General features: G+C 38.8%; 1 protein-coding gene and 1 pseudogene across 2 annotated transcripts in view; one reads left to right on the top strand and one right to left on the bottom strand.

Annotated features, from left to right (window-relative positions):
* The window catches only part of AQP9 (aquaporin 9), a 115,373-nt gene that overhangs the window by 51,970 nt on the left and 38,003 nt on the right, over positions 1-25,400 (bottom strand). Inside the window, exons 1-2 of one of the 2 annotated variants that reach the window (XM_054701827.1) lie at positions 9,977-10,050; positions 3,923-4,018 (exon numbers count right to left, since the gene is read on the bottom strand). The exons of the other annotated variant lie outside the window; for it this stretch is intronic. Coding sequence (XP_054557802.1) covers positions 3,923-3,955 — 33 coding nt within the window. The 5' untranslated portion in view covers positions 3,956-4,018; positions 9,977-10,050. Of the gene's footprint in view, positions 1-3,922; positions 4,019-9,976; positions 10,051-25,400 lie in introns of those variants that run through there. 2 annotated transcript variants of the gene reach the window in all.
* On the top strand, positions 19,953-22,288 carry LOC119239568 (quinone oxidoreductase-like; annotated as a pseudogene).

Here is a 25,400-nt window from a genome sequence, read left to right as displayed (position 1 = left end):
GTCATCTTTTCAGTAAAATGATGGGGGACAAGAATAGAAAAAAAAAAAAAAAAAAACTAAAAGGAGGCGCCACAAGACCAGAAACAAGGAGGTGGCTCAAACAAGGAGGTGGGCCCAGAAGAGATTAGCATAACCATCCACACAGTGGAAATTAGTATCCTGAGGCACAGACGCCTAGATTACAAACTATAAGATCCAAGCAGGTATCAGACTGCTGTAGGGAAAGTCTAGAGCACAGGCCCAAGTGTAAAGATATAGAGATTGAGCCCAACAGACCCCAAAGGTAAAGATATGGAGATTGAGCCCATCATAGAATCTCTGGTCCCTTTCAAATTCCACAGTTATCCAAAATTAGCAACCAACTGATGGCTCACAAGGAGTGGCCCCTCCCAAACAGGAGAAGACTATATTAGAGCAGTCTCTGCACAGACCCGGCAGCACTCCCACTGCCCACCTGTGACTCTGCAGGTGCCTCTTTTCACCAACTAACTCCCTCTGCAGGGCAGCAGCCTCCTGCCTGCCCGTGACTTGTCAAGGCTGCGCGCCTGCAACCATGCAGGCCTCTCTCAGCAAACCTGTCCCTTCTGGGGCAGCTCTTCCTGCCCGTTTGTGTCTATGCAAGTGTCTTTTACTGTTTTATCCCTTTCCTAATAAACCTGCCCTTTAATTATAACTAACGTCTCTGTCTTGTGGAGAAACTCGCCTGGGAAACGCGCCACGTGTCGCTGAGACGGGAGCTCTGATGAAATCTTTCCCAGAGTGAACCCAAGGACCCCAAACCCAGACTCCGAAAATGACAACAAAACCATAGGACAAAATAAAAACTTCTAGACTGAGCATTCAAGGTCCTCTTGTTAGCATAGGGCTAGATTTCCTTAACAAGATCCAAAATGCATAAACCATGAAGAAAATATGGAGAAAATAAGGAGAAAAATGTCCTTTCCTTCCAGACTTGCCTGGCCCCTTCTGCCCTTTTCGATCTTCCTCACCAGAAGAGCCCTTAGACTTGTGGCAAGAATTCTGGCCTCAGTGGTCCTGCTTTGGGTCAACCCTGTTTGGCTTATCTACCCACAAGGAGATGGGTACCTCTGGATGTTTCATTGGGAAACTCATGTTTTTCTTCTTCTCTTTCTCTATGCTATGGATGCTAATTCTATTGAAGTTCTTTTCTATTAAAGGTCTATGCACTAAGAGTGTGTTTTGTTTTTATGTGATGGAAGGCAGACCCATTAAGAGTGTGCATGTTTCGGGGTCTCAGGGTACCCCTGTTCTACATTCTAACATAATGACCCTATTGTTCATCATAATCTGGGAGGTGGGATTATAGGTATTGTGGGGTCAGTTATGTGTCCCCCCCTTCCCCTCAAAGAAAAAGTCAGACTTTTCCCAATAAGCCCAGAGTAGGCCATTTGCCACCTTGGTATGAAAACTAAAGGGCACTTGAGACTGTGAGCCTCAGGAGGTAACTTAAAGAATGCAGATTGTTTGGGGTTGAGAGCAGAAAGTGCCCTGAAGGCTAGGAGAGGCTTCTGATCTTGCCCAAGTCCTTGTGCCTGCTGAACAGAAGGGATCAACATGTCCTAAACGTCTACCCTTTTCCTAATTGAAACGCTCACAGGTCTCCCTTTTACGACTTAGAAGAATATACTTTTGTAGTCTCCCTGAGTTCTAGGTTTATCAGCAAATATATTCTCTATCTCAGAAACTCCTCTTTACTCTCAGAATAAGCATGAGGCCACCCCCTCCTTGTCTGGCATGTGAAGTTTCTCCCTCTCTGTCTTGATGTCACAGGCCCTAAAACACAGAGTAACAATTCCTGGTCTGCTCCATTATTCCTTAGGATTGACTATCATGTGAATTCTCCATATGCACATTATTAAATTCATTGTTTATTCTTTATTAACCCATATGATGCTATTTAGATTACTTACCCAGACCAAGAACAACCCAGAGGGGTATAGGATAATTTATTATGTGCTCTGTCAATGTTCATTGTATCATGAATCTTATACTTTATATGTGTTACATTAATAAAGAGAAAAAAAACTGAAACATAACAGGAAAAAAATGAGTTTCCTGCTTCCCTCTGTTTACTGATTCATCCTATATATCCTTAAGAGAGAAATTTTTAAAACATGGTTTAGTTCCAACAACCCCTCTCCTAACACTCAATGATTCCCCATTTCCTAAATGGCAAAGTCCAAACTTCCTAGACTAATATTCTAGGTCTTCCACAATTGGCTCCTCCATACCTGCCCATTTATGATGTCAATATATAAAATGGCCTCCATTTCATCCAGAAGGGCCCATTTAAGTCCCACAAAGTGCCTTTCTCATTTCTGCCTACAAGTCCTCATTGGAGCTGTATTATTTTACCTGGGATGCCTTTGCTCTGCCTGCGCAGACCTTCTCACTTTATCTTTTGAACTGCAAGTTTACTTCCTGACTCATTTATGAACACTTCCCTCACCATTCCATTGTACAGTGAAATCTCTTAGAATCAATGCCTAAACCGCTCATGGTGTGAATTACTCACTTAGCCCTTAGCCACATACAGTTTCTTGTCTCTTCATGTATGTGTGAGCATATATATATATATATATACACTTGCATATGTTTTCTCTCCCCACAGAGATAAAAACATTTTCATAAACAAGAACAATGTTTTATACTTCTTGGTATATCCTCAAGGGCTTAGCAATGTAAACATTTGTAATGCAAATAAACAAGCTTTTTCAAGACATGAGATGCCTTGAAAACATCTCAAACTAAAATCAAAGTTGGAAAAAATTTTCAAAATTAATTCTGATGTTGTTGTACTGGGGTGTATCTAACTTACAGTATGTATTGTGACATTCAAATTTCCCAGGGGACCTTCTCTCCAGAAATGTGCTCGATTATATCACATTCTTACATAGCCATTTTACCCAAGTACTGGGGTACAGGGGCATTTTTACATGACTCAAGAAACAAATTTTTAAACAGTCAGCTTGAAAAATATTTACCAATAATGCGCACAACAGACAGTCCACTCTCCCCCTCTCCTATGTCTTCATCCCCTGTTCAGGGCATTTCAGGACTGTATTAAGGAATGGTATGTCTTAGAGGCTGATGAGAAATGGATAAGGCTATGGGAGAGGTTAAGAGAGGGTAAAGAGCAAACTGACATGACTCTGTCAAATATTTTGCATCAGAAGTATCATTTTAATGTACTCCATTTTCATGAAATAAAAAAACTTACAAATCTGGTTGTAACAAACACACAAAATATCTCACAGTAAAATTTCATCAGACAACTAAATTTGATAAATATTGATGCAGAATTAAGTATGGGTTTTTTAAATAACTCCTTATAGTTTATCAAATATTTGTATGTTATTTATTTGTATCTCAAAACAATCATGTAAACTAAATGGGGCAAAAATAGCTGTCAATTTCTTGTTACTCACCTGTCTCTCCTACTATACTGTGCTTGACCAGAGGGTTAGAAATCATTTTGACTATTAGGTTTTCAGTACCTAGCATATCCATGGTGCATAATCTTTGAAAAAAACATGTTGAGATCGGGTGTGTAGAAACTCATTTTACAGATGAGAAAATAGAAGTCCATAAAAGAACAGTGACTTGTCCAAAATCACTCAGTAAAGAGGAGAGTAAGGATTCAAATCTAAAACTTTGGATTTTAGATTCAGTGTATTTTCTACCACTGCTGAGACAAAATGGAGAAATACCTTGTCACAAATTGAAAGGTTTTAATTTATGGATAGATTTTTTTTTATTCAACTGTTCTTAATTTCTTTATGATTATCCCACTTTTAGAGAATGAATACAGTATAATCAGGGAAAGGTTGCTTTGATAAACTGTAGTTCTCTGTGAGAATGAGTGAGAGGTTAAGAATTTGCTCCTACAGGTACCACTTACCCTGGATGGACTCCACATCTGAGTGATGTGCATCCTCCAATGACACACATAGAGGGGATTGCACAGACCGGGGGGTGATCTTGTGCAAATCCATCTCTAGAAATGGAAAAAAAAAAAGCCAAAACAACATAAGCATGTGCCCAGCTGATAGTGCATTAGCAACAACTCTGTATTAGGCAATTAGTGTCATACCTGTGACTTTTTATTTCAGAAGTCTAAATTATTCATCAGGTTAGAGATCAGGATAAGGAGTCACATGCCCCAAACATTAGTAGTGGGCTAAAAATATTGGATATCCATTCTCCTAGAAGTCCATGCTTTTTCCCACTAGCAAGGATGCAGGACACAGTATCTTAAAAAAGGATCAAAACACCCCCTAAATCCCTCATCAATTGGGATAGGAGTCCATTGCTTGCCTTTCAGTCCATCAGTTGAGAGCCCCTAAATGTCTACAGGTTGCTATATCATAGCCCAGGGTTCTCTTTATATAGTCCTCAGAATATGGAAGTTCCTTCTGTTCTAGCAAGTAATGATCACTCTTTTAATTGGTTATATTGTCATTCAAGTCCATAAAACTTCCAGAACAGAAGACTTTCAATCCAGAAGCTACTTCATATATTGCAATTTTAAATGTCCCAAAAAGTGTTCTTGAGCTCTCCTAACTTCATAAAAAAGTGTCCTCAAAGTGTCCTCTCCTAACTTCATATTTGTTATAGCACAATGGGAAGAGACAGCAATGGTCAGTAATCTACTTCTCAGAAAAGGGTTAAATAAAGGGGTTAAGTGACCTTTACCTTATCCTTTGAGAAGACATGGTGGAATCTTAACAAGAATATCCTGAAATGCTCCATAGATTTATAGGAGACTCCCATGAAGCACTGACGCATGTAAGGTAAGTTTCCCTTATCTCCTGAATCCACCAAAGGTTTTCTTAATATTACAGATTTTTTTTAAAGATTTATTTATTTATTTTACACAAGCACTGGGTACAGTCAGAAGCACAGTAGGGTGAGAGAATTCACCAGAGCCAGAGCCGGGAACAGAACAGGCAGAGTGACGAAATACACTGCTGAGGGGAGCAGCGGGGCTTGACAGGAGAGGTCTGTCACTCCATGTGGGACCTTCTCCGTTGGCCGGGCATCGAACCAGTGCTGCCGAAGCTGCAGGCAGCTTTGCAGCCCAGTGCTCAACCACTGCACCACCAGGGGAGGCCCTTAATATTACAGATTTTTAAAAAAGATTTATTTATATTATGCATACAAGAGCCAGGGTACAGTAAGAGGATTCACCAGAGACAGAGTAGAGAGTAGAAAAGGCAGACTGACGAAAATACACTGCTAAGGGGAGCAGCAGGCGAGTCAGGAGAGGTCTGCTGCGCCATGAGGGTGGCTGCGCCATGAGGGCTGCTCCTGGCCAGCCGGGGATCGAACTTGTGCTGCAGTGTCTGCGGATAACTTCATAGGTTGGTTCTTAACCCCTTGTGCCACCAGGGAGGCCCCATATTACAGATTTTTTTTTTTTATTTAACTCTCTGCCTGGTGAAAAATACATTGGAATGACCTCTGGAAATTTTAAAAGAAAATTAAACCATCTAAAATATACCATTATCTAGGAAGGCACTGCAGAATATTCCACTGTCCTCGGTAGTGAATTAAAGGGGTGTTTTGAAATGCCAGTTTCTCAAGGGAAATGAACTCTTGAAGTGTCTATAAGCATCTTCTGGTTAAATACAAAGAATTTGGAGACTACATTAGGCTACTAATTTAGACCATGTGCAGAATAATCTTGGAATAATTGATCACATTCCCATATAGCTGACGTGCTTTTATGGTTGAATTGACAAAAGTAACCAAATCAATTATTGATCACATAAGCAGTAGAGAAAAAAATTTCAAGTCAACTCCACTTTGACAGAACAATCTGAATTGAATATGGTCATGGTTAATACGTGTTCACTGAGGAGATCTTTGACTCACTTTTATGTTCTCTATGATCTGAGTTCATTGATCTTCTGAGTACAAAATGGTTACCCAAACATTTGCTCAGAGAGAATTTATTTAAGGGAGAGTGTGTTGACTCTAAATGAAGCAAGGTCACCTTTGTTTTTGTTTATTCTACAATATCAAAGGATTTGACTGTTGAAATTTGGTGTGCTGTGAAAGAATATGAAGGGAGGCATTACAATCAAGTTAAAACAAAATGTCAGCCAATTACATTTGCCAAAAGAACATTTAACTTTAAAATACTTTAAAATATCAATTATATTTGGTATACAAAGAGAGGAAAAGTGATATCTTGGAAGTGATTTAAACTACTATTTGAAAACATATTTGTTCTATTGCCTATAATGTCTGTAGTATGATGTATCGTTTTTAGCTACATCGTTCAGTTCAGTTCAGCAGATATTTTTGAATATACATGAGCTTCACACTAGGTCCTGAACACATGAAGATCAATATAAAGTAGTCTGAGCCTTCAAGATGGTATCAATCCAATTATGAAACCACATAAATTGATGGCAAATCTGGCAAGTGTATGAAGGGTTGAATTGCATAAACTTGATACATGGAATTTCTGGAACTTACTGCTCCTTAAAAAATGTAAAGAAACCTCTTCAGCAAGTGGCCCTACAACCTCTGGGGCCCTTTAACTTTTGGGGCAAGTGGCCATCAGCCCCCCTGTATCAACAGAATTCTTGCAAACCCTGGTGGGACTATGCTAGACACAGCCTGGCCCTGTGAGTGATAGGTCACTTTGGGGAGGGACAAAGAGCACACAGATGCCTCACAACCTCTGGGGCAAGTGTCTATCAGCCTGCCCATGTCAACAGGACCCTCATGAACCTCAGGGGACTATGCCAGACCCAGCCTGTCTCAATGAATGACAGGGAATACCTCAGGGAGAGGCAAAGAGCACAGAGAGGCCCCCCTGTGACCTCCAGAGTGAGCAGCCATCAGCCTGCCCTCTTCAACAGTTATTGTGAACCCTGGTGGAATTCTGCCAGCCCCAGCTCAGTCCGGTGAGAGGTGGGATGCACCTCAGGGAGGGATAAAGGGTGTACAGAGATATGCAGCCAGGATGAAGCTGTGGGAACATACAACCCCCAATCCCAGTGGCCCCTAACACCCTAGCAGGAGCACCCAGAAGCCATACCCATTGGCACTAGTGTTACTGTGGCCCTATGCATAGAACAAACATGAAAGCAAACAATGGGAAGAAAGAAAAATTGTTGTTCCTCCTGGGAACAACACACCACAAAAAGAAAGTCAGCTTCCAAAACCAAACAACACTGACATGGAAGAATTTCTCTGTCTGGCAGATAAAGAATTCAGAATTGCCATAATTAAAAAGAAAACTTAAAGATGAAGAAAAGGAAAAGAATGATATGAGAATATAATCAATGAACTAAAGAGTGAGAATGAATCTTTAACTAAGAAAATAAATTAAACTATAGGATGTTGAAAAGTCAATAAAGGAGATAAAAGAATTCTGGGAAAAGCTAGGAAAATAGAATATTTATTTTATTCATAGATGAAATGGAAGAACGAATCAGTATTCTTAAAGATACTGACATAAAAAGAACCAAAAAAAAAAAAAAAAGGAAAGAGAGGTACAAAGGAAAAAGAATGAAGAAACACTTTGAGAACTCTCCGACACCATGAGTAAAGGAAACAGAAGAGTCATAGGAATCCCAGAGGTCAAGAGAGAGACAAAGGAACTGAAAAACTATTCAAGGAAAAAGTTGAAAGAATTTCCCAAATTAGAGGAAGGAAATGAAAATAGACATACAGGAAGCTAGAAGAACACCAATTACCAATATGAATGGAAAACTACAGCAAGACACATAATAGTAAAGCTTCCAAGAGTCTAAAACAAAGAAAAAATAATGAAGTTGATGAGGGGGAAGAAACAGATAACCTACAAAGAAAAACTGATTAGGCTGACATCAGACTTCTCCAAAGAAACACTATGGGCAAGAACAGAATGCAGTAACATATTCAAAAAACTCCAAGACAAAAAATGCCAACCAAGAGTACTTTATCCTGCAAAACTCTCCTTCCTATATGAGGGAACAATAAGGACCTCAGACAAAAAAAAAATCTTCAGAAATTTGCTACTACTAAACTCCCACTCCAAGGAATATAAGAAGACTTAAAATCTAAAGCAACAGAGGATTGAACAGGAAGAACTGAACAAGATAATGAATTGACCCACAAAATGATGAACAAAATGACAGTTACAGACTTCGATGTATCAATAATCACCCTAAATGTAAATGGACTAAACTCACCAATAAAAAGACACAGAGTAGCATGCTGGATTAGAAAACAGAATCCAACCTTTTGCTGTCTCCAGGAAACACACCTAAGGGCCTAAGGTAAACATAGATTAAGAGTAAATGGCATGGCTGGAAAACAATTATACATGTTCAACATCATTTATAATAAGGGAAAGGCAAATCAAAACCACAATGAGATACCACCTCTCACAGGTGAGAATGACCCATATTAAAAAAAAAAAAAAAACAAAAAACTGGCAACAACAAATCCTGGTGAGGATGTGGAGGAAAAGGAACCTTCTTATACTGCTGGTAAGAATGCAAACTGGTCCAGTCACTATGGAAAGCTGTGTGGAGGCTCCTTAAAACACCAAAAATGAAGCTAACAGGATGTTGTCTTTAGCTTCACAAGTCTAGAAACTTAATTTTATTGTTTTGCCCAAATGTGACTAAGCCTGTCCCTGGCGCACAGATGCACATTACCAAACTCACTAGGTGCTGACTAATGTATGAGATACCTTTTTATTCATTTACAATGTGAAAAACAACCATGTTATTCCCTTCTGATGATTATTACACACCTGCTCAGTAGTAAAGTCTCATACAAGCCCAATTACTCTTGCAAGCTTGGAAAACATGGATTAGAACAGAGGAAATTGCTGCCTTAACAAGTTCTCCTACACAGACTGACTCCCTTCAAGTAGAATTTGCTTCCTTTTTCATACTCAGGATTCTCTCTCCAGATTCCGGATCCACCTGAATCTCATGACCACATCTTATTGGCACCTTGTCACACTCCATTTTCCTTTACTTGGTTTCAGTCAATCTCCACTGAGACTGATATTTCCTAAGGAGATCCCTGGTTCTCAACCTGACTTTCACCCTTGACTTCTGGCCTTCAGGTAACTCTTGGCAGTGAACCTGCTTGTTCCCATATCTAACCCTGAAATCAGAATTCTTCTTCAATCTACAGTCTAGTGTTGTCATCCCCATCACTTTATCCTAGAGGAGATTTAGAAAGTAACCTGACTGATACATCTATTTCTACAGTGGATATCTACCTTCAGAAGGAATCAGAGAATATTGTGTTCATTGCTGATGACTCCATCAGCAGTTTCGGAGACCATTCCTTGGTGGGGGGGGGGGGTGAGAGGGAAGAGAGAGAGAGAGAGAGAGAGAGAGAGAGAGAGAGAAACTGAAGAATATGGGATTGAACTTGCCCCAGAGTCATAGAGCTTGGGTTTCTAATTCCCTTCCACCATTTAATAGTTGTAAATGTTTGCACCTAAGTTTCCCCCTTTGTAGGAAAGGGATTATAATAGTTCACACCTCAGAAAATTATTCTGAGAAATAAATTATTTCATAAAATGAAACCCATATAGCACATAGTAAGTACACAATACTTATTACTACTACTCTTTGTACTTTTTCTAGATTTCAAACAGTCCCTTTCCTTTGTGACAGTGCAGTGACTTCAGATATTTCACAATATAATTGAGTGGGCTATAGTTTCAGAGTAACACCCTCTTGATTTGCTATAGCACTAGATCAGATTAGATAGTACTTTCATATTTGCATAACATATTCAGGATATATGACTTAGTTGCTGCCTGTTCACAGTGACAATAGTTATCATCTACTAAACATCTTTTATGTGCCAGTACCATGAGAATTTGCTTTATTAATATTAGTATATGTAAAATCCCTATATTGGAAAGTATTACTATTGTAGTACTAATGATGAGGAAACTGTTTTGTAGAATTGGGACACTGACCTGGGATGGAGAGCAATTAGAGAAGCTCTGATTTGACACCTGTTTTTCTCCAGAATGCTCTATTGTCTCTCTCATAAAAATCAGAGCAGCCTTTACCTTAAGTTCTTGGCATAATATAGGCACACCATCTTATGGACTCCCCAAGTGATAACATAGACTTCATTGTCCATATCAATTCAGACCAGATGCCCAGAATTTCCTGGACAGCGCTGGTTGTAACTTTGGGCTGTAGACTGTCCACTGTTTTATTTGTTTTGCTTCTATTGTGTGTTGACAGCAATCCAGGATTCCTTATTCCTAAGAGGAACCAATTAATAGAACTTTTCCATCTGGGCCTTCCATGGTGGCATAAGGGATTAAGTCTCAGCACTGTGAAGCTATCAGCAGCCACTGGAGCACGAGTTCAATCCCCGGCCAGGGAGCTACCCACATGGTGCAGCAGACCTCTCCTGTCTTGCCCACTGCTCCCTCAGCAGTGTATTTCAGTCCGTCTGCCTGTTCTGTTCCCCACTCTGTCTCTGGTGAATCCTCTCACCCCTCACACCTCTGACCTATATCCCAGTTCGTGTCTGCATAAATAAATAAATCTTTATTTTTTTTTATTTTTTATTTTTTTAAAGGAGGAGTCAGAATCCTCAGTGGCTTTTTTTTTTTTAAGTTTTATTTATTTATTTATACAAGCACTGGGTACAGTCAGAAGCGCAGGAGGGTGAGAGAATTCACCAGAGCCAGAGCGGGGAGCAGAACAGGCAGAAGCACCGAAGTGCACTGCTGAGGAGAGCAGCAGGCGCAGCAGGAGAGGTCTGCATGCCATGTAGGACCCTTGCCCATGGCCAGGGATCGAACCAGCGCTGCCGAGGCTGCAGGCAGCTTCACAGCCCAGCGCTCAACTGCTGCACCACCAGAGAGGCCCATAAATAAATAAATCTTTAAAAAAAAAAAAAGAACTTTTCCATCTGAAGGGCCCTCTGAGTAAAGACTAACTTAGTATGTTAAGAGTTAATGAAATTTTTTTGTTACATTATGTTTTGTGGGTTTTTGGGGATCATATATAAGTGAATTTTTTTTTTTTTTTTTTGTGTGGACAAATGTATTTATTTCTCTTGAGTATTTACCTAGAATCGGAAAGGCTCGATCCTGTGTTAAATATTGGTTTCATTAAAAAACAATCAAACAAAAACCAGTTTTCCAAAGTAGCTCTACCATTTTCCATTCCCATAAGACATATATGAGAGTTTCAGTTCTTCAGATCCTTGTTAATATGCTGTTATTTTATTTATAGCTATTCTAGCAGATATATGGTAGTATCTCATTGTGATTTAAATTTACTTCTCCATAATGATCATGGTGTTGAAAATCTTTGCATGTGTGAATTGACCAATTCTATATCTCTTTTATCAAATTATTTCTAAACCATTTGCCAATTTCTCCATTTTTGATTTATTTGGTTTTTATTTATTCAGCAGCAAGAGTTCCTTGTTGGACCTGGAAACAAATATCTTGCCAGATATACATCTTGCAAATAGTTACCCCAGTCTATGGCTTTTAATTTATTTTGTAATGGGTCTCTCAAGCAGAATTTATTTTTGATATTATCTATTTTATCAATCTGTTTCTTTTATATTTGTACTTTTGTATTGAAATTAAGAAAGGTATGTCTACTACAAATGAAAATATTTGCACATAATAGGAATTTTATGATTTTAAATTTCTATTTGTATATCTGTAATGAAATTTGAGTGATATTTGACACACAGTATTAGGTAAAGGTCAGTGTATTTTTTTTTAATATCAAGGACTTTGAACATAATTTGTTCAATACTATCATTTTCACGCTGAATTGACTTGGTGCCTTTTTCAAAATTAAATTGACCAGCTAATGTAAGTCTATTTCTGAAATCTCTATACTATTTTATTGATATACAGCTATGTGTCAATACCATACCTTTTCTTAATTCTTTTTTTTTTTTTAGTGGTATTTTATTGTAGCTTTTTTTTTTTTAAATAATAAATTTTATTTTTATATTCCCCCATACAATTGCAAACGCCCCATTCTGACCCCAATCCTTCCCTCCCACCCCCCGCCCCCCAAAAAGTGTCTCTGGTTCATAGTTTTTTGTTGATTTTGATTTTCACTTTCTTATATTCATTTTCCTGGTCCCTTATTTAAGTTTTCTAGATTCCTGCTATGAGTGAGACCATCCGGTATTTTTCTTTTTCTTTTTGGCTTATTTCGCTGAGCATGATCCCTTCCAGCGCCATCCATGTTGCTGCAAATTGCATGTGTTTATCTTTTTTGAATGCTGAGTAATATTCCATGGTATATATGTACCACATCTTCTTGATCCAGTCATCTATTTTTGGGCATTTGGGTTGTTTCCAAAGCTTAGCTATTGTAAACAGTGCTGCTATAAACATAGGGGTGCAGGTGTTCTTTGGAATTGATGTTTCTGTGTCCTTTGGGTAAATACCTAGGAGTGGAATTGCTGGAGCATATGGAAGCTCTATGTTTAGTAGGTCCAGAAATCTTCACACAGCTCTCCATAGTGGTTGGACCAGTTTGCACTCACACCAACAGTGCAGAAGAGTTCCTTTTTCTCCACACCCTCGTCAACATTTGTTGTTGCTAGTTTTTTTAATATGTGCCATTCTCACTGGTGTGAGATGGTATCTCATGGTAGTTTTGATTTGCATTTCCCTGATTACAAGTGATGTTGAACATTTTTTCATATGTCTGTTGGCCATTTGCATTTCCTCTTCAGAGAAGTTTCTTTTTAGCTCTTCTGCCCATTTTTTGACTGGATTATTTTCTTTGTTGTTGCTGAGTCTCATCAGCTCTTTGCAGATTTTTGTGATCAGTCCTTTATCATTAGTGTTGGGTGCAAAAATGTTCTCCCAGTTGGTGGGGTTTCTCTTTGTTTTTGTTATTGTCTCTTTTGCTGTGCAGAAGCTCTTTAATTTGATGTAGTCCCAGCTGTTTATCTTTGCCTTCACTATCACTGCTTTGGGTGATGTGTCTGTAAAGATGTCTTTGATGTGCAAATCCCGTAGTGTTTCGCCTATATTTCCTTCTATGTATTTTATGGTGTCAGGTCTTATGTCTAGTTCTTTAATCCATTTTGAGTTGATTTTTGTGTATGGTGTGAGGTAGTGGTCAAGCTTCATTCTTTTGCATGTAGCGACCCAGTTTTCCCAGCACCATTTATTGAACAAACTTTCTTTGCTCCAATGCATAGTCTTTGCTCCTTTGTCAAAGATTAGTTGACCATAAATCTGTGGGTTTATTTCTGGATTTTCTATTCGATTCCATTGGTCTGTATGTCTGTTCTTGTGCCAATACCATGCAGTTTTGATGATTATGGCTTTGTAGTATAGCTTGAAGTCTGGGAGTGTGATGCCTCCATTTCCTTCTTTTTTTTTCAGTAGAGCTTTGGCTATTCGGGGTTTTTGGTGATTCCCTATGAATTTCATCAATAATTGTTCTATTTCTTTGAAGAATGCCATTGAGATTTTGATTGGAATAGCATTGAATCTGTATATTGCTTTTGGTAGGATGGCCGTTTTAATAATGTTTATTCTTCCAATCCATGAGCAGGGGATGTCTTTCCATTTCTTTGTGTCTTCTTCTATTTCTTTTAACAGTGTTTTATAGTTTTCTTTGTATAGGTCCTTTACCTCTTTTGTTAGATTCATTCCCAAATATTTGATTTTTTTTGTTTCAATAATAAAAGGGATGGTTTTTTTGATTTCTTCTTCTTCAGATTTATTGTTTGTGTATAGGAAGGCTACTGACTTTTGCGTGTTGATTTTGTATCCTGCCACTTTACTAAATTGATTGATGAGTTGAATTAGTTTTTCTGTGGAGATTTTGGGGTTCTCTATGTATATTATCATATCATCTGCAAATAGTGATAGTTTGACTTCTTCTTTTCCTATTTGGATTCCTTGGATGTCTTTCTCTTGTCTTATTGCTCTGGCTAGGACTTCCAGTATTATATTGAAAAGCAGTGGTGAGAGTGGACATCCTTGTCTTGTTCCAGATCTTAATGGAATTGCTTTCAGCTTTTCACCATTGAGAATGATACTGGCTGTTGGCTTGTCATAGATGGCCTTTATGATGTTGAGGTATGTTCCTTGTATCCCAAGAATTTCAAGGGCTTTTATCATGAATGGGTGTTGCACTTTGTCGAAAGCTTTCTCAGCATCTATTGATATTATCATATGGTTTTTATATTTCTTTTTGTTGATGTGTTGGATAACGTTGATTGATTTTCGGATGTTAAACCATCCTTGTGCCCCTGGAATGAATCCAACTTGGTCGTGGTGAATTATCTTATGGATACATTGTTGGATTCTGATAGCTAAAATTTTATTGAGGATTTTTGCATCAGTGTTCATTAGGGAGATTGGCCTGTAGTTTTCCTTTTTGTGTTGTCCTTATTCGGTTTTGGTATTAGTGTAATATTGGCTTCATAGAACGTGTTTGGTATTGTCCCTTCCTTCTCAATTTTTTGGAAGAGTTTGTGAAGGATAGGCACTAATTCGTCTCTGAATGTTTGGTAGAATTCATTGGTAAATCCATCAGGCCCTGGGCTTTTGTTTTTGGGGAGGTTTTTGATTACTATTTCAATTTCGCTGCTTGTAATTGGTCTGTTTAGGTGTTCTATTTCTTCTTTATCTAGCTTTGGGTGATTGTAGAGTTGTAGGAATTTGTCCATCTCCTCTAGATTGTTGAACTTGTTTCCATATAACTGTTCATAGTAGTTACTGATTATTCTTTTGATTTCTGCTGTGTCCGTTGTGATTTCTCCTCTTTCATTTATGATCCTGTGTATTTGTGCTTTCTCCCTTTTTCCTTTGTGAGCCTGGCTAGGGGTTTGTCTATTTTATTTATTTTTTCAAAGAACCAGCTCTTGGTTTCATTGATCTTTTGGATTGTTTTTTTAGTTTCAATTTCATTTATTTCTGCTTTGGTTTTTATTATTTCTTTTCTTCTACTGGTTTTGGGGTTTTTTTGTTGTTCTTTTTCTAGATCTTTGAGCTTCGAGATTAGGTTGTTTCTTTGAGTTCTTTCTTGTTTTTTGATGTGAGCTTCTATTGCTATATATTTTCCTCTTATTACTGCTTTTGCTGCATCCCATACATTTAGGATATTGGTGTCCTCCTTGTCATTCAATTCAAAGAATTTTTTAATTTCTTCTTTGATCTCCTCGTTAGTCCAGTGGTCTTCCAGTAGTGTGGCTTTTAATCTCCATGAGGTAGGATAGTTCCTTGCCTTCTTTTTATGATTTATTTCTAGTTTGGTGCCTTCGTGGTCAGAAAAGATGGTTGGTATGATTTCAATCTTGGTGTATCTGTTGATGTTTGTCTTGTGCCCCAGTATGTGATCGATCCTGGAGAATGATCCGTGTGCACTTGAGAAAAATGTGTACTCCGTTTTTTTGGGTTTAGTGTTCTATAGATGTCTGTTAAGCCCAAATGCTCTAGGTCCTTATTTAGAGCTTTAGTTTCCTTACTTATTTTTTGTCTTGTTGATCTATCCATTGTTGATAGTGGTGTGTTGAAGTCTCCCACTACGTATGTGTTTTCTCTGATGTCTGTTTTCAGAGAGGACAACAGTTGTCTGATATATTTTGGTGCTCTTTCGTTTGGTGAGTATATGTTAATGAGTGTTATTTCTTCTTGAATTATTGTCCCCTTGATCATAATGTAGTGACCATTGGGGTCTCTTTTTATTTTTTTGAGTTTGAAGTCTGTTTTATCTGATATAAGTATAGCTGTTCCTGCTTTCTTTTTTGGCCCATTTGCTTGTAGGATTGTTTTCCATCCTTTGACTTTGAGCCTATTTTTATCTTTTGTAGCTAAATGTGTTTCCTGGAGACAGCAAAAGGTTGGTTTGTTTCTTAATCCAGGCTGCAACTCTGTGTCTTTTTATTGAAGAGTTTAGTCCATTTACATTTAGAGTTAATATTGATATGTTAGCATCTGTATTTGCCATTATGTTTGTCTTTCCTTTGATTTATTTATTCTTTTAATAACTTTTTTTTTTTTTGGTCTTCTTTCGTTGTTATTCGTCCCTCTGAGGTTCTGGCTTTAGGATTCCTTGTAGTATTTTTTGGAGTGGGGGTTTATTCGTAATGAAATTCCGGAGTTTCTCTTTGTCTGGGAAGGTCCATATTCTTTCTTCATGGAGGAAAGAGAGCTTTGCGGGATAGAGTATTCTTGGTTGGCATCTGTTTTCTTGGAGTCTGTTGACTATGTCCCTCCACTCTCTCCTTGCCCGTAGTGTTTCTTCAGAGAAGTCTGATGTCAGCCTGATTGGCTTTCTTTGAATGTTATCTGTTTCTTCCCTCTTGTCAGCTTCATTATTTTTTCCTTGTCCTGGATTCTTGGGCTTTACTATTATGTGTCTTGCTGTGTTTTTCCTTTCGTCGTGGAAGTTTGGTGTTCTTCTTGCTTCTTGTATATCAATTTTCAGCTCCTTCTTCGCATTTGGGAAGTTCTCTTCAATTATCTCCTGGAATATTTTCTCTGTTCCTACATCTCTCTCCTCTCCTTCTGGGATTCCTATAACTCTTATATTTCCTTTCCTCATGGAGTAAGATAGTTTCCGAAGTCTTTCTTCATTCTTTTTCTTCGTACTTCTCTTTCCTTTTCTGTTTGGTTCTTTTTATTTCTGTGTCTTCAAGAGAACTTATTCGTTCTTCCATTTCATCTATTCTGCTTTCCTTGCTTTTCCCGGAGTTCTTTAGTTCCTCCATTAATTCTTTGATCTCCTGCATTTCTTTTACTTCCCTCTTTAGGGACTCAATTTCCTTCTTCTGATCTATCACTTTTTTAATCATGGCAATTTTAAATTCTCTTTCTGGAAGGCTCAGAAGTTCTTCCAAGTTGCTGTCGTTGCAATCTGGGGAGTGGTTTTCTTTTTGTGGTGTGCTTCTTTCCTGAGGAGTTGTTAGGTTGCGTGTGGTTCTTCTACTCCCTACTGTCTGTTTTCTAATTTGTCGTATGCGTTGGGACACTGTGTTGCTCGGACTGACTGACATCTTGGGTGAACTTCTCCGCTCCCCTCTGGCTCTTCCAGGAGCCATCTCTGTCTTCTGGGGGAGCTTTCTGCTGGTTTTAGGCAGTTTTTACTGAAGAAATGTCCCTGTTCTCAAATGGCGAAGCGGGATGCAGTCCCTGCGCCTCCGGTTTCAGGCACACTCTTCTGCGCACCCGGTCTGCCCCGGACGTGGGTGCCTGCTCCCTCTGTGGGCTCAGACTGCTGGTCGGAAGGGGCCTGGCGTGGAATAACTTCCTGGCTGGCCACTGGGTCCTACAGAAGCCTTCTGCCCTTTTCAAGCAGTCTTAAGAAATTTCCTGTTCTATGGGGTGTTAGTGACTTTTTTTTTCCTGGTCGCTAGGTGGCGCCAGAGATCTCTCCTATTGTCCTTGGGGGGCTGTTTTTCGCCTCTCCCCACCCCGTGGGACAGGGAACAGAGCGGGAATGGTAGCGTACACCTCAACAGCTTTGGGGTGCTGTGTCTGCCTTGTGCCCCACCGTCGTGGAGAACCCACGCCCCGAATTTTCGTGCCCCGGGTCTCAGTTCAAAGCCCTCAGGTCCAGGACGCGGGCTGTAGCCCAGTTCAGTGGCGCGGGAATGGCGCCTTTTGCACCAGCTCCCGTGCCTGGGCGCCTGGTTCCTGCTCACTCAGGGAGGGACCTTCACCTCAGTGAGGACCTCCGCGCGTCTCCCCGCAAGCCTAGGTCGTCTCCCCGCAAGCCTAGGTCGCAGGCGCGGGGACCTGGGCAGCTGCGATCCCGGTCTGCACTTGCTTTTCAAGCGCTGAGCGCGCCACTTTTCAGCGCAAGCTTACCGGCAGCCCGGGCTGTGTGCGCGTCTCCCAGGGTCTTTGTTCTTCTCTAATGGCGCCCGGAGCCGTTCGCTCACCGCCGCGGCGGATCCTGCAGGGTTCGCCTCAGCTCCCGTTCACGGGGTGTGGTGGCTGCAATAGTTCCTTTCCACTCCCAGTCCCGCTTGCTGCGTCGTTTGTTCTTGTGGGCCGTTTTGGTTTGTTGTTTCCTCCTCTCTGCCGGTCGGAGAGTGCCGCCTCTGTGGGCGGGGGAGGGGAGCAGGGTTCTGCGCTTCCCTCCCTTCTGGTCCTCTTTTATGGCCACTTTCTTCTTCGGGTAGTTTGCTGGAGTCACCCGTTTATCTTCCGTGTCCCGGTTCTCACTGGGACCTGCCGCTTTTCCTCCCTATTAACTTTTTTTAATGGGAGATCTTACTCGCAGCGTCTCCTCGCCGCCATGTTGCTCCGCCCCCTCTGACTCCCTCTTATAACGCCCCCTTGTGATTTTATTGGGCACACCCAGGTATTCCAGGATATTTCTCCCCTCTCAAGATTCTTAACTTAATCACATTTCAAAGCCCTTTTTGGTATATAAGATAACATTCACATATCCTGGGGATTAGAATATGATCATCTTTGGTGGAGCCATTATTCAACCAACCACAGGAGTCAATGCCCCAAACATGCTGTCTTAACTGGTTTCTTTAGTAACCCAGACAATTATTTCTCAAACACCACTTTCTCCCTGGCATCTCCAGCATATTTACAATAACTCCCTCTTACCTATCAGATCATTGTGTGCTCTGAGCCCAGCATTTAAGGCCATCAGCCAGCTAGTCCCAGTTGATCTCTCCAATCTCAGCCCCAGTATTTCCCAGCTGGGATACTCTAAGTCATTTCCCTGAGAATGCATTACGCTTCCAAGTTTTACTCCCATTCATGCTGATTGCCTGCCAAGAATAACCTCCTGACTCACTCCTTTCCACCACTATAATATCATCCCTTTTATTTTTTATCAAAGGCATGTCATTTATCATCCATAATGTTTTCCTTTATGAAGCTTTAGAGTTATTGCTGACCAATACTATAATCATATATTCTTTTGAGTCATCCTCTAACTAAGATTGAGCAAATATTCTAAGGACAAAAGCTTCTTTTACATTCCTCAAAATGCCTAGAGGAGCTGATGAATTAATGATTCCTTTTATCTCTTCCACGTCTTCCCAGAAAACTCTTCTATACTCCACAAATACACAGTGTCCTCCATTCTGGTCCTTTCTCTATAGTTCTTCTGAAATACGGTTCACCATGTGACCCACCCAATTTAGTCCTTTCCTGCAGCTTACAACCCTAACCTTCATGAACCCCATTTAGTGTTCTAGGATGGTATCTCATCATTTTCCCAAAGCACCCTGCTCTCTGTTCTGACACATCTGTAGTTCTGACACACGTGGTGCTGACTATATCATACATATCACATCCAGTTTCCATGCCTTTGTCTGCATGATTCCCTTGGTGTAGAACAGTTTTCCTGACTCTACCATCCTCGCTAACTTCCAATTGTGCTTCAAAGCTCTGCTTCAGCATTGCCTTTCTTCCAGAGGACAGTTCCTGATGTTCTCCCCACTGTTCCACAAAGTCAGGTGACTCTCTTCTTATACACAAATACATGCACTCAGAGTCACTGGCACAACACATAGTAATTGTGGTTGGTTCTCTGTCTCCTTTGTGATATTGTGAACTCTTTCATGGTAGAAATGGCATTATTTTCCTCCTAGTATCCACCCCTTTCATGGGAGCTTAGCACAAAACCAGGCATATTATAAATGTTTAACCTGGAAGGTCCTGGGTAAATGGCAGTAGTTTGGCAGCATAGCTTTTAACATCCTGATTTACCACATAAAAACAGAGAGAATGACTGGACATCAAAACCAAGCAGCTATGATCAATGGTTATACAAAAGTAAGTGGCAAAGTCAGCTCATGGCTCCTAAAATACAAATAGGTGGGAATAAGTCACCAAAAGCTACAAAACATGAGTTTTGTTGGCATCTTCAAAGGGGGAAGCAGAGAGGTGGCATCTAACAGGAAAACCCTGGAATAGCCAACAATTATTCACTGGAAAATACAAGGGGGACAATATGAGAACAGCAGGGGACAACAAGAGAGCTCAGGCCACCTCTAATGTAGGTGAGTGCAAGAGGCCATGGGAAGGCCCAAAGGACCAATGTTTCATAAACTCTCCAAATTGAACTTTCAGGGCTCCCTTCCTGTTTGAAGTCTGATTCTCAGGAGAAAATGCTGGGAGTGGAAATCAAAATGGAGATGAAGAGAAGGTCCAGATAAAAGTTGAGGAGGAAAATAGAGTCAGTATCTCAAAGGCAAGCCTCCATACTTTTTTTAACACTGAAAACAACAGAAGAGGGAACCCTGTGGAACTTAAAGGGCTACTTGAACATCTGAACCAAGCTTCCTTCAAAAAATAAAATTGGAAAATTAAATTCACATAAAATCTAGTAATAGAAAACCATTGAGGTCAAATCTTACACAAAATTTCTCTAAGAAAAAGAGATACCCATTTATTACAAAGGACAAGAGAATAACTCTATAATGAGGAAATCAGATTAACCATTTGAATTAAGTGATCAAATTTAGCAGTAATAAAAATAAATTAACCATGTACACCCTGAACTAAGAACACAACATCCAGTTCTCTGGAATTCTTACCAAAAATGCACGATCTCAATTTAAGTTGAGAAAACAGGTAAACCCAAATAAATGGCCACTCTACAACTAAGCACTTCTCTTCAGAAGTGTCCAGGTCATGAAAAACAAAGAAAAGCAATGGAAAATTCTAGAATGGTGAAGACAACGGAGCTAAGACTACAAAATGCAATGTAGGACCCTGAACCAGAAATTAGAAATTAGGAAAAACATTAGAGGAAAGTTAGCATAATTCAACTGCCATCTATACATTAATTGATAATATTTTATTAGTGTCAGTTTGTGAGTTTCCATCATTATACTATAATATATAAGCTGTTAATATTGGAATAAGATAAGAGAGGGATGTGTGGGAACTTTCTGTATGATTTTAACTTTTCTGTATGTCTAAAATTATCTTTCAAAAAAAGTTTTTATGTTGTATATAGCTTGGGAGGTAAATAAAACACAATTGTCATTAGACTTTTAAGCAGTAATGCTAAATACAAGGAAGAAAAAGAATAACATTTAAGTTACTGAAAGAAAGCAAAATGTGGACTAGTGATTTTATATCCAGAAAACTCATCTTGAATTATTAAGAACACATTTCAATATGCATGAACTCAGGAAATATTCCTCCTTGTGCTCTTCCTGAGGGAAGTAATCAAGGACAACTTCAGAAAACCAAAATAATTATGGAAACATCGCATAAGAACTAGTGGTAAGGAACTTGAGAGCCCTGGAAGATTTTGATTCTAATCAAAATTAGATCTGATATGTAGATCACCACGGTGACTGGACAGATGTTGATGACAGCTATTAGAGTTTTTTAATTTGGTGGAATCAGATGTGCTGAAATCCCAGTCTGACATTGCAGTAACATTTCAAAAGACAGTCAGAATCTAGTCAAAGTCCATGCATGTGGTATAAATCCAAGGAACACATATTTTCACTCAGGAGTTTATAGTAGAAAGCCATTCTTGCGCTGTACTCCTGCTTCAGATGTGGCTAGGGTAATGGAAGCTGTTGAAGATAATGTGTCAACTTTCAAGAAAGGTGACAGGGTTTTCACTACCAGCATGCTCACTGGAGTCTGTGCAGAGTTTGCTCTTGCAGGAGACCACACTGTTTACACACTGACAGAAAAGTTGGACTTTAAACTAGGAGCAGCCATCAGGATCCCATATTTTACTGCTTATTGAGCTCTGTTTTATAGTGCCCATGTGAAAGCTTGAGAAAACGTCCTGGTTCATGGGAATAGTGGAGGAGTTGAACTAGTAGCATGCCAAATTGCTAGAGCTTATGGCTTAAAGGTTTTGGGCACAGCTGGTACTGAGGAAGGACAAAATGTCGTTATGCAAAATGGAGCCCATGAAGTGTTTGATGATAGAAAAGTTAATTATATTGATAAAATTAAGAAATCTGTTGGTGAAAAGGGAATCAATATGATTATTGAAATGTTAGCTAATATAAATCTTAAAAAGGACTTGAATCTTCTGTCACATGGAGGAAGAATAATAGTTGTTGGTAGCAGAGGTCATGTTGAAATAATACCACGGGACACCATGGCAAAGGAATCTAGCATAATTGGAGTTTCTCTCTATTCATCAACCAAGGAAGAATTTCAGCAATTTGCAACAGCACTTCAAGCTTTAATGGAAATTGGTTGGCTGAGACCATAGTAGGTTCTCTGTATTCATTGAAGAAGGTGGCCCAGGCTCATGAAAATCCCACTCATGGAAGTGGGGTTACTAGAAAATCATTCTTCTCTTAATCATGATTAATTCTTTCACTTATTTCCTGTGTCATTAAAAGTTTCTTGCAATATTACTTATACTATCTTCGCTTTAATTAGCATTCATTTGATTCAGTGAGTTTCTTACATTAAAAAATAAGATTTATTTTTAGAGATCATGGACATTGGAGTACAATTTATTTTTGTGACTGGCATTATTTTTTATGTCTTCCACTCTGAATTAAGGAGTCATCATACTAGGAAATAAAATCTTAGTGGTCATTTGGCATTGGAGTATAGAAATCCCTGAACTTAGTCATTAATTCCATAACTTTGACTAAAACATGTTAATTCAAAATAAGATAAGATTACTTGACTTCTAAGCCTGCTTCTCCTTGTAAGAGTTGTTTAGTCTCTGATCAGAACTAAATATAAAGATTTTCTGAAATAAAAAGGACCCCTGTCCCAAACTAATCCCATCTGGATCTAGAGATCTCTTGAAAAAGCAAGAATAAACAATGTCCAGAGAAATGTGTTAATTTTTTTATATTTCTCAACATATTAGAGCATTCCTTAAGTTAATGTTTGAATATCAACAAGGACAGCAGCTTTATATTTTGTATAATATGATACTGGATACTAATATGAGGCATTACATATATAGTTCTTATAGAACTTAGATGAACTAGAATTAAAAAGAGAGATGATAGCATGTACAGATATATGATGTTACAATGTACAACATGCATAGGGTATTATAGTTCTAATTTTATCATCCCTGTATCTTTAAAAATTAAGATTCTTAGTGTGTAAGAAAAAGGACAAAGATTCAATATAAAAGAGAGTTAAGTAAAAATTCTGTAGTCCTGAATCTCAATTGGAAACATCAGTATGTATATGTATGTGTATGTACATATGTATGTGTACATACTCTACTCACTGAAGATTTAGAAATAATGATCAATATACTATTAATGTGGTTGAAAAAAACTATTTTATTCAAAGAAATAAATTATCCTGGGGGGGAGCAGCTGATTGCAGGTCTAGGACAGGAAATATATCAAAGAAACAGAAAACATCTTGACACACCAATTTGTAAAGATAAGATCTAAGAGTACTAGAAATTGTCAGAAGGACTTGGGAGTAAACTTGAAGAAGTTATTTTGGCAAAGAATGGGTAATTATAGCCTTGATAAAAGGTAGGAATGATAATGGGTAAACCCTATCAAATATATTAAAATCCATGAGTTCAAAATAAAATTTTTTAAAATATAATTTATCATCTTCTGAGATAATTAATTACCCTTAAACCTGAGTAAATAGAAGAAATAAAGGCCTAGAATTTATCCTCTCCATCTACATAAATTGTACCACTTAGTAAATACTAAATGAGGTGAAATGTTTCCCTATAAATTTATTCCAGTCGACACATGAAAACAAAATGATTGAATTAGAATATTACTACTTTATGGTTGGATCAGAAACCAAAACCCACCTTTCTGCTATCTCTCTGAGACCCACTTAAGGTCCAAAGATAAACACAGTTTCAAAGTAAAATGATGGAAAACAATCCCACAAGCAAATGGTGCCCTAATAGAAGGTAGGGGCAGTAATATCACATAAAATAGATGAACAGCTAAAAAAAGATAACAAGAGATAGGGATGAAATTATATAATGAGCAATATATCCAGAAGACATAACACCAAATGAAGGAGCATCAAAATATGAAAAGAAACTATTAACAAACCTAAAAATAGGTACTTACAGCAACACAATATTAGTAGGATACTTCAACAACCACTTACATAAATGGACAGGTCAACCAGACAGAAAATCAACAAGGAAATGGCAGCTTTAAGCAAAGAATTAGACCAGATGTGTTTAATGGACATTTATAAGGCACTCGTTTCCCTCCTCCATCACAAAAGCTGTAAACACAATCTTCTCAAGTGTACATGTAACTTTTTTGAGGATAGGTCCCATATTGGATCATGAAAAAAGTTGTCAATAAATTCACAAACTTTTAAACTAGATCAAACTTCTGATCACAAGCTTATCAAACTAGAAGTCAACACAAAAAGAAAGTGGGGAAAACCTCAAATACATGGTGACTAAACAGCATGCAGCTGAATGACTACTGGACTAGTGAAAAATTCAAAAGTACCTGGAGAAGAAGAGAAATGAAGACATGAGCTATCAGAACCTATAGGACACAGTAGGAACAGTACTAGAAGTTTATAGCAACCAGGCCTATATCAGGAAACAAGGAATAACTCAAGCAATCTAAACTTATACCCCAAGTAGCTAGAAAAATAGGAACAAATAAGAACAACTACACAAACCCCAAAATCCAAGAGAGGTAAGGGAATAATGAAAATTACAGGAGAAATCAATGAAACAGAAATCAAAAAGACAGTACATAAATATCAACAAAGAAAAAAATGGTTCTTTGAAAAAATAAATAAGATAGACAAATGTGTAGCTAGTTTCATTAAGAATAAAGAGAGGGGCCTCCCTGATGGTGCTGGTGGTTGAGCGCAACGCTGTGAAGCTGTCTGCAGACTCTGCAGTGTAGGTTCAATCCCCAGCTGGCCGTGGAGATGCCCACATGGTGCAGCAGACCTCTCCTGTCTCTCCCGCAGCTCCCCTCAGCAGTGTATTTCAGTCAGTCTGCCTGTTCTGTTCCCCACTCTGTCTCTGGTGAATCCTCTCACCCTCCCATGCATTTGGCCTGTACCCCGGTTCTTGTATGAATAAATAAATCTTTTACAAAAAAAGAATAAAGGATAAAACTGTAATAAATAGAATTAGAAATGAAAGAGGAGCAGTTATAACATATATCACAGCAATACAGAGAACCACACAAGACTAAATACAGAATGAATCAGGAAGAACTAGAAACTTTGAACACATAAGTTACAAGAAAGAAAACTGAAACAGTAATCAATAGGCTCCCCCAAAACAAAAGCTCAGGGCCAAATGGTTTCACTAGTGAGTTGTACTAAAGATAACCTATCCTTCTCAAACTCTTCCAAAAATTTAAAGGCGAGGGAAGGCTTATGAGACCAATATTACCATGACATCAAAAGTAGATAAGGATACCACACAAAAAAGAAAATTACAAACCAATGTTTCCAATGAATATAGACA

This window comes from Talpa occidentalis, unplaced genomic scaffold, assembly GCF_014898055.3.
Source record: "Talpa occidentalis isolate TD23 unplaced genomic scaffold, MPIMG_talOcc4v2.1 talOcc4.11, whole genome shotgun sequence".
NCBI classification, from domain to species: Eukaryota; Metazoa; Chordata; class Mammalia; order Eulipotyphla; family Talpidae; genus Talpa; species Talpa occidentalis.
Note: the sequence above shows the minus strand (reverse complement) of the source record. Positions and strands in the feature narration are given on the sequence as shown.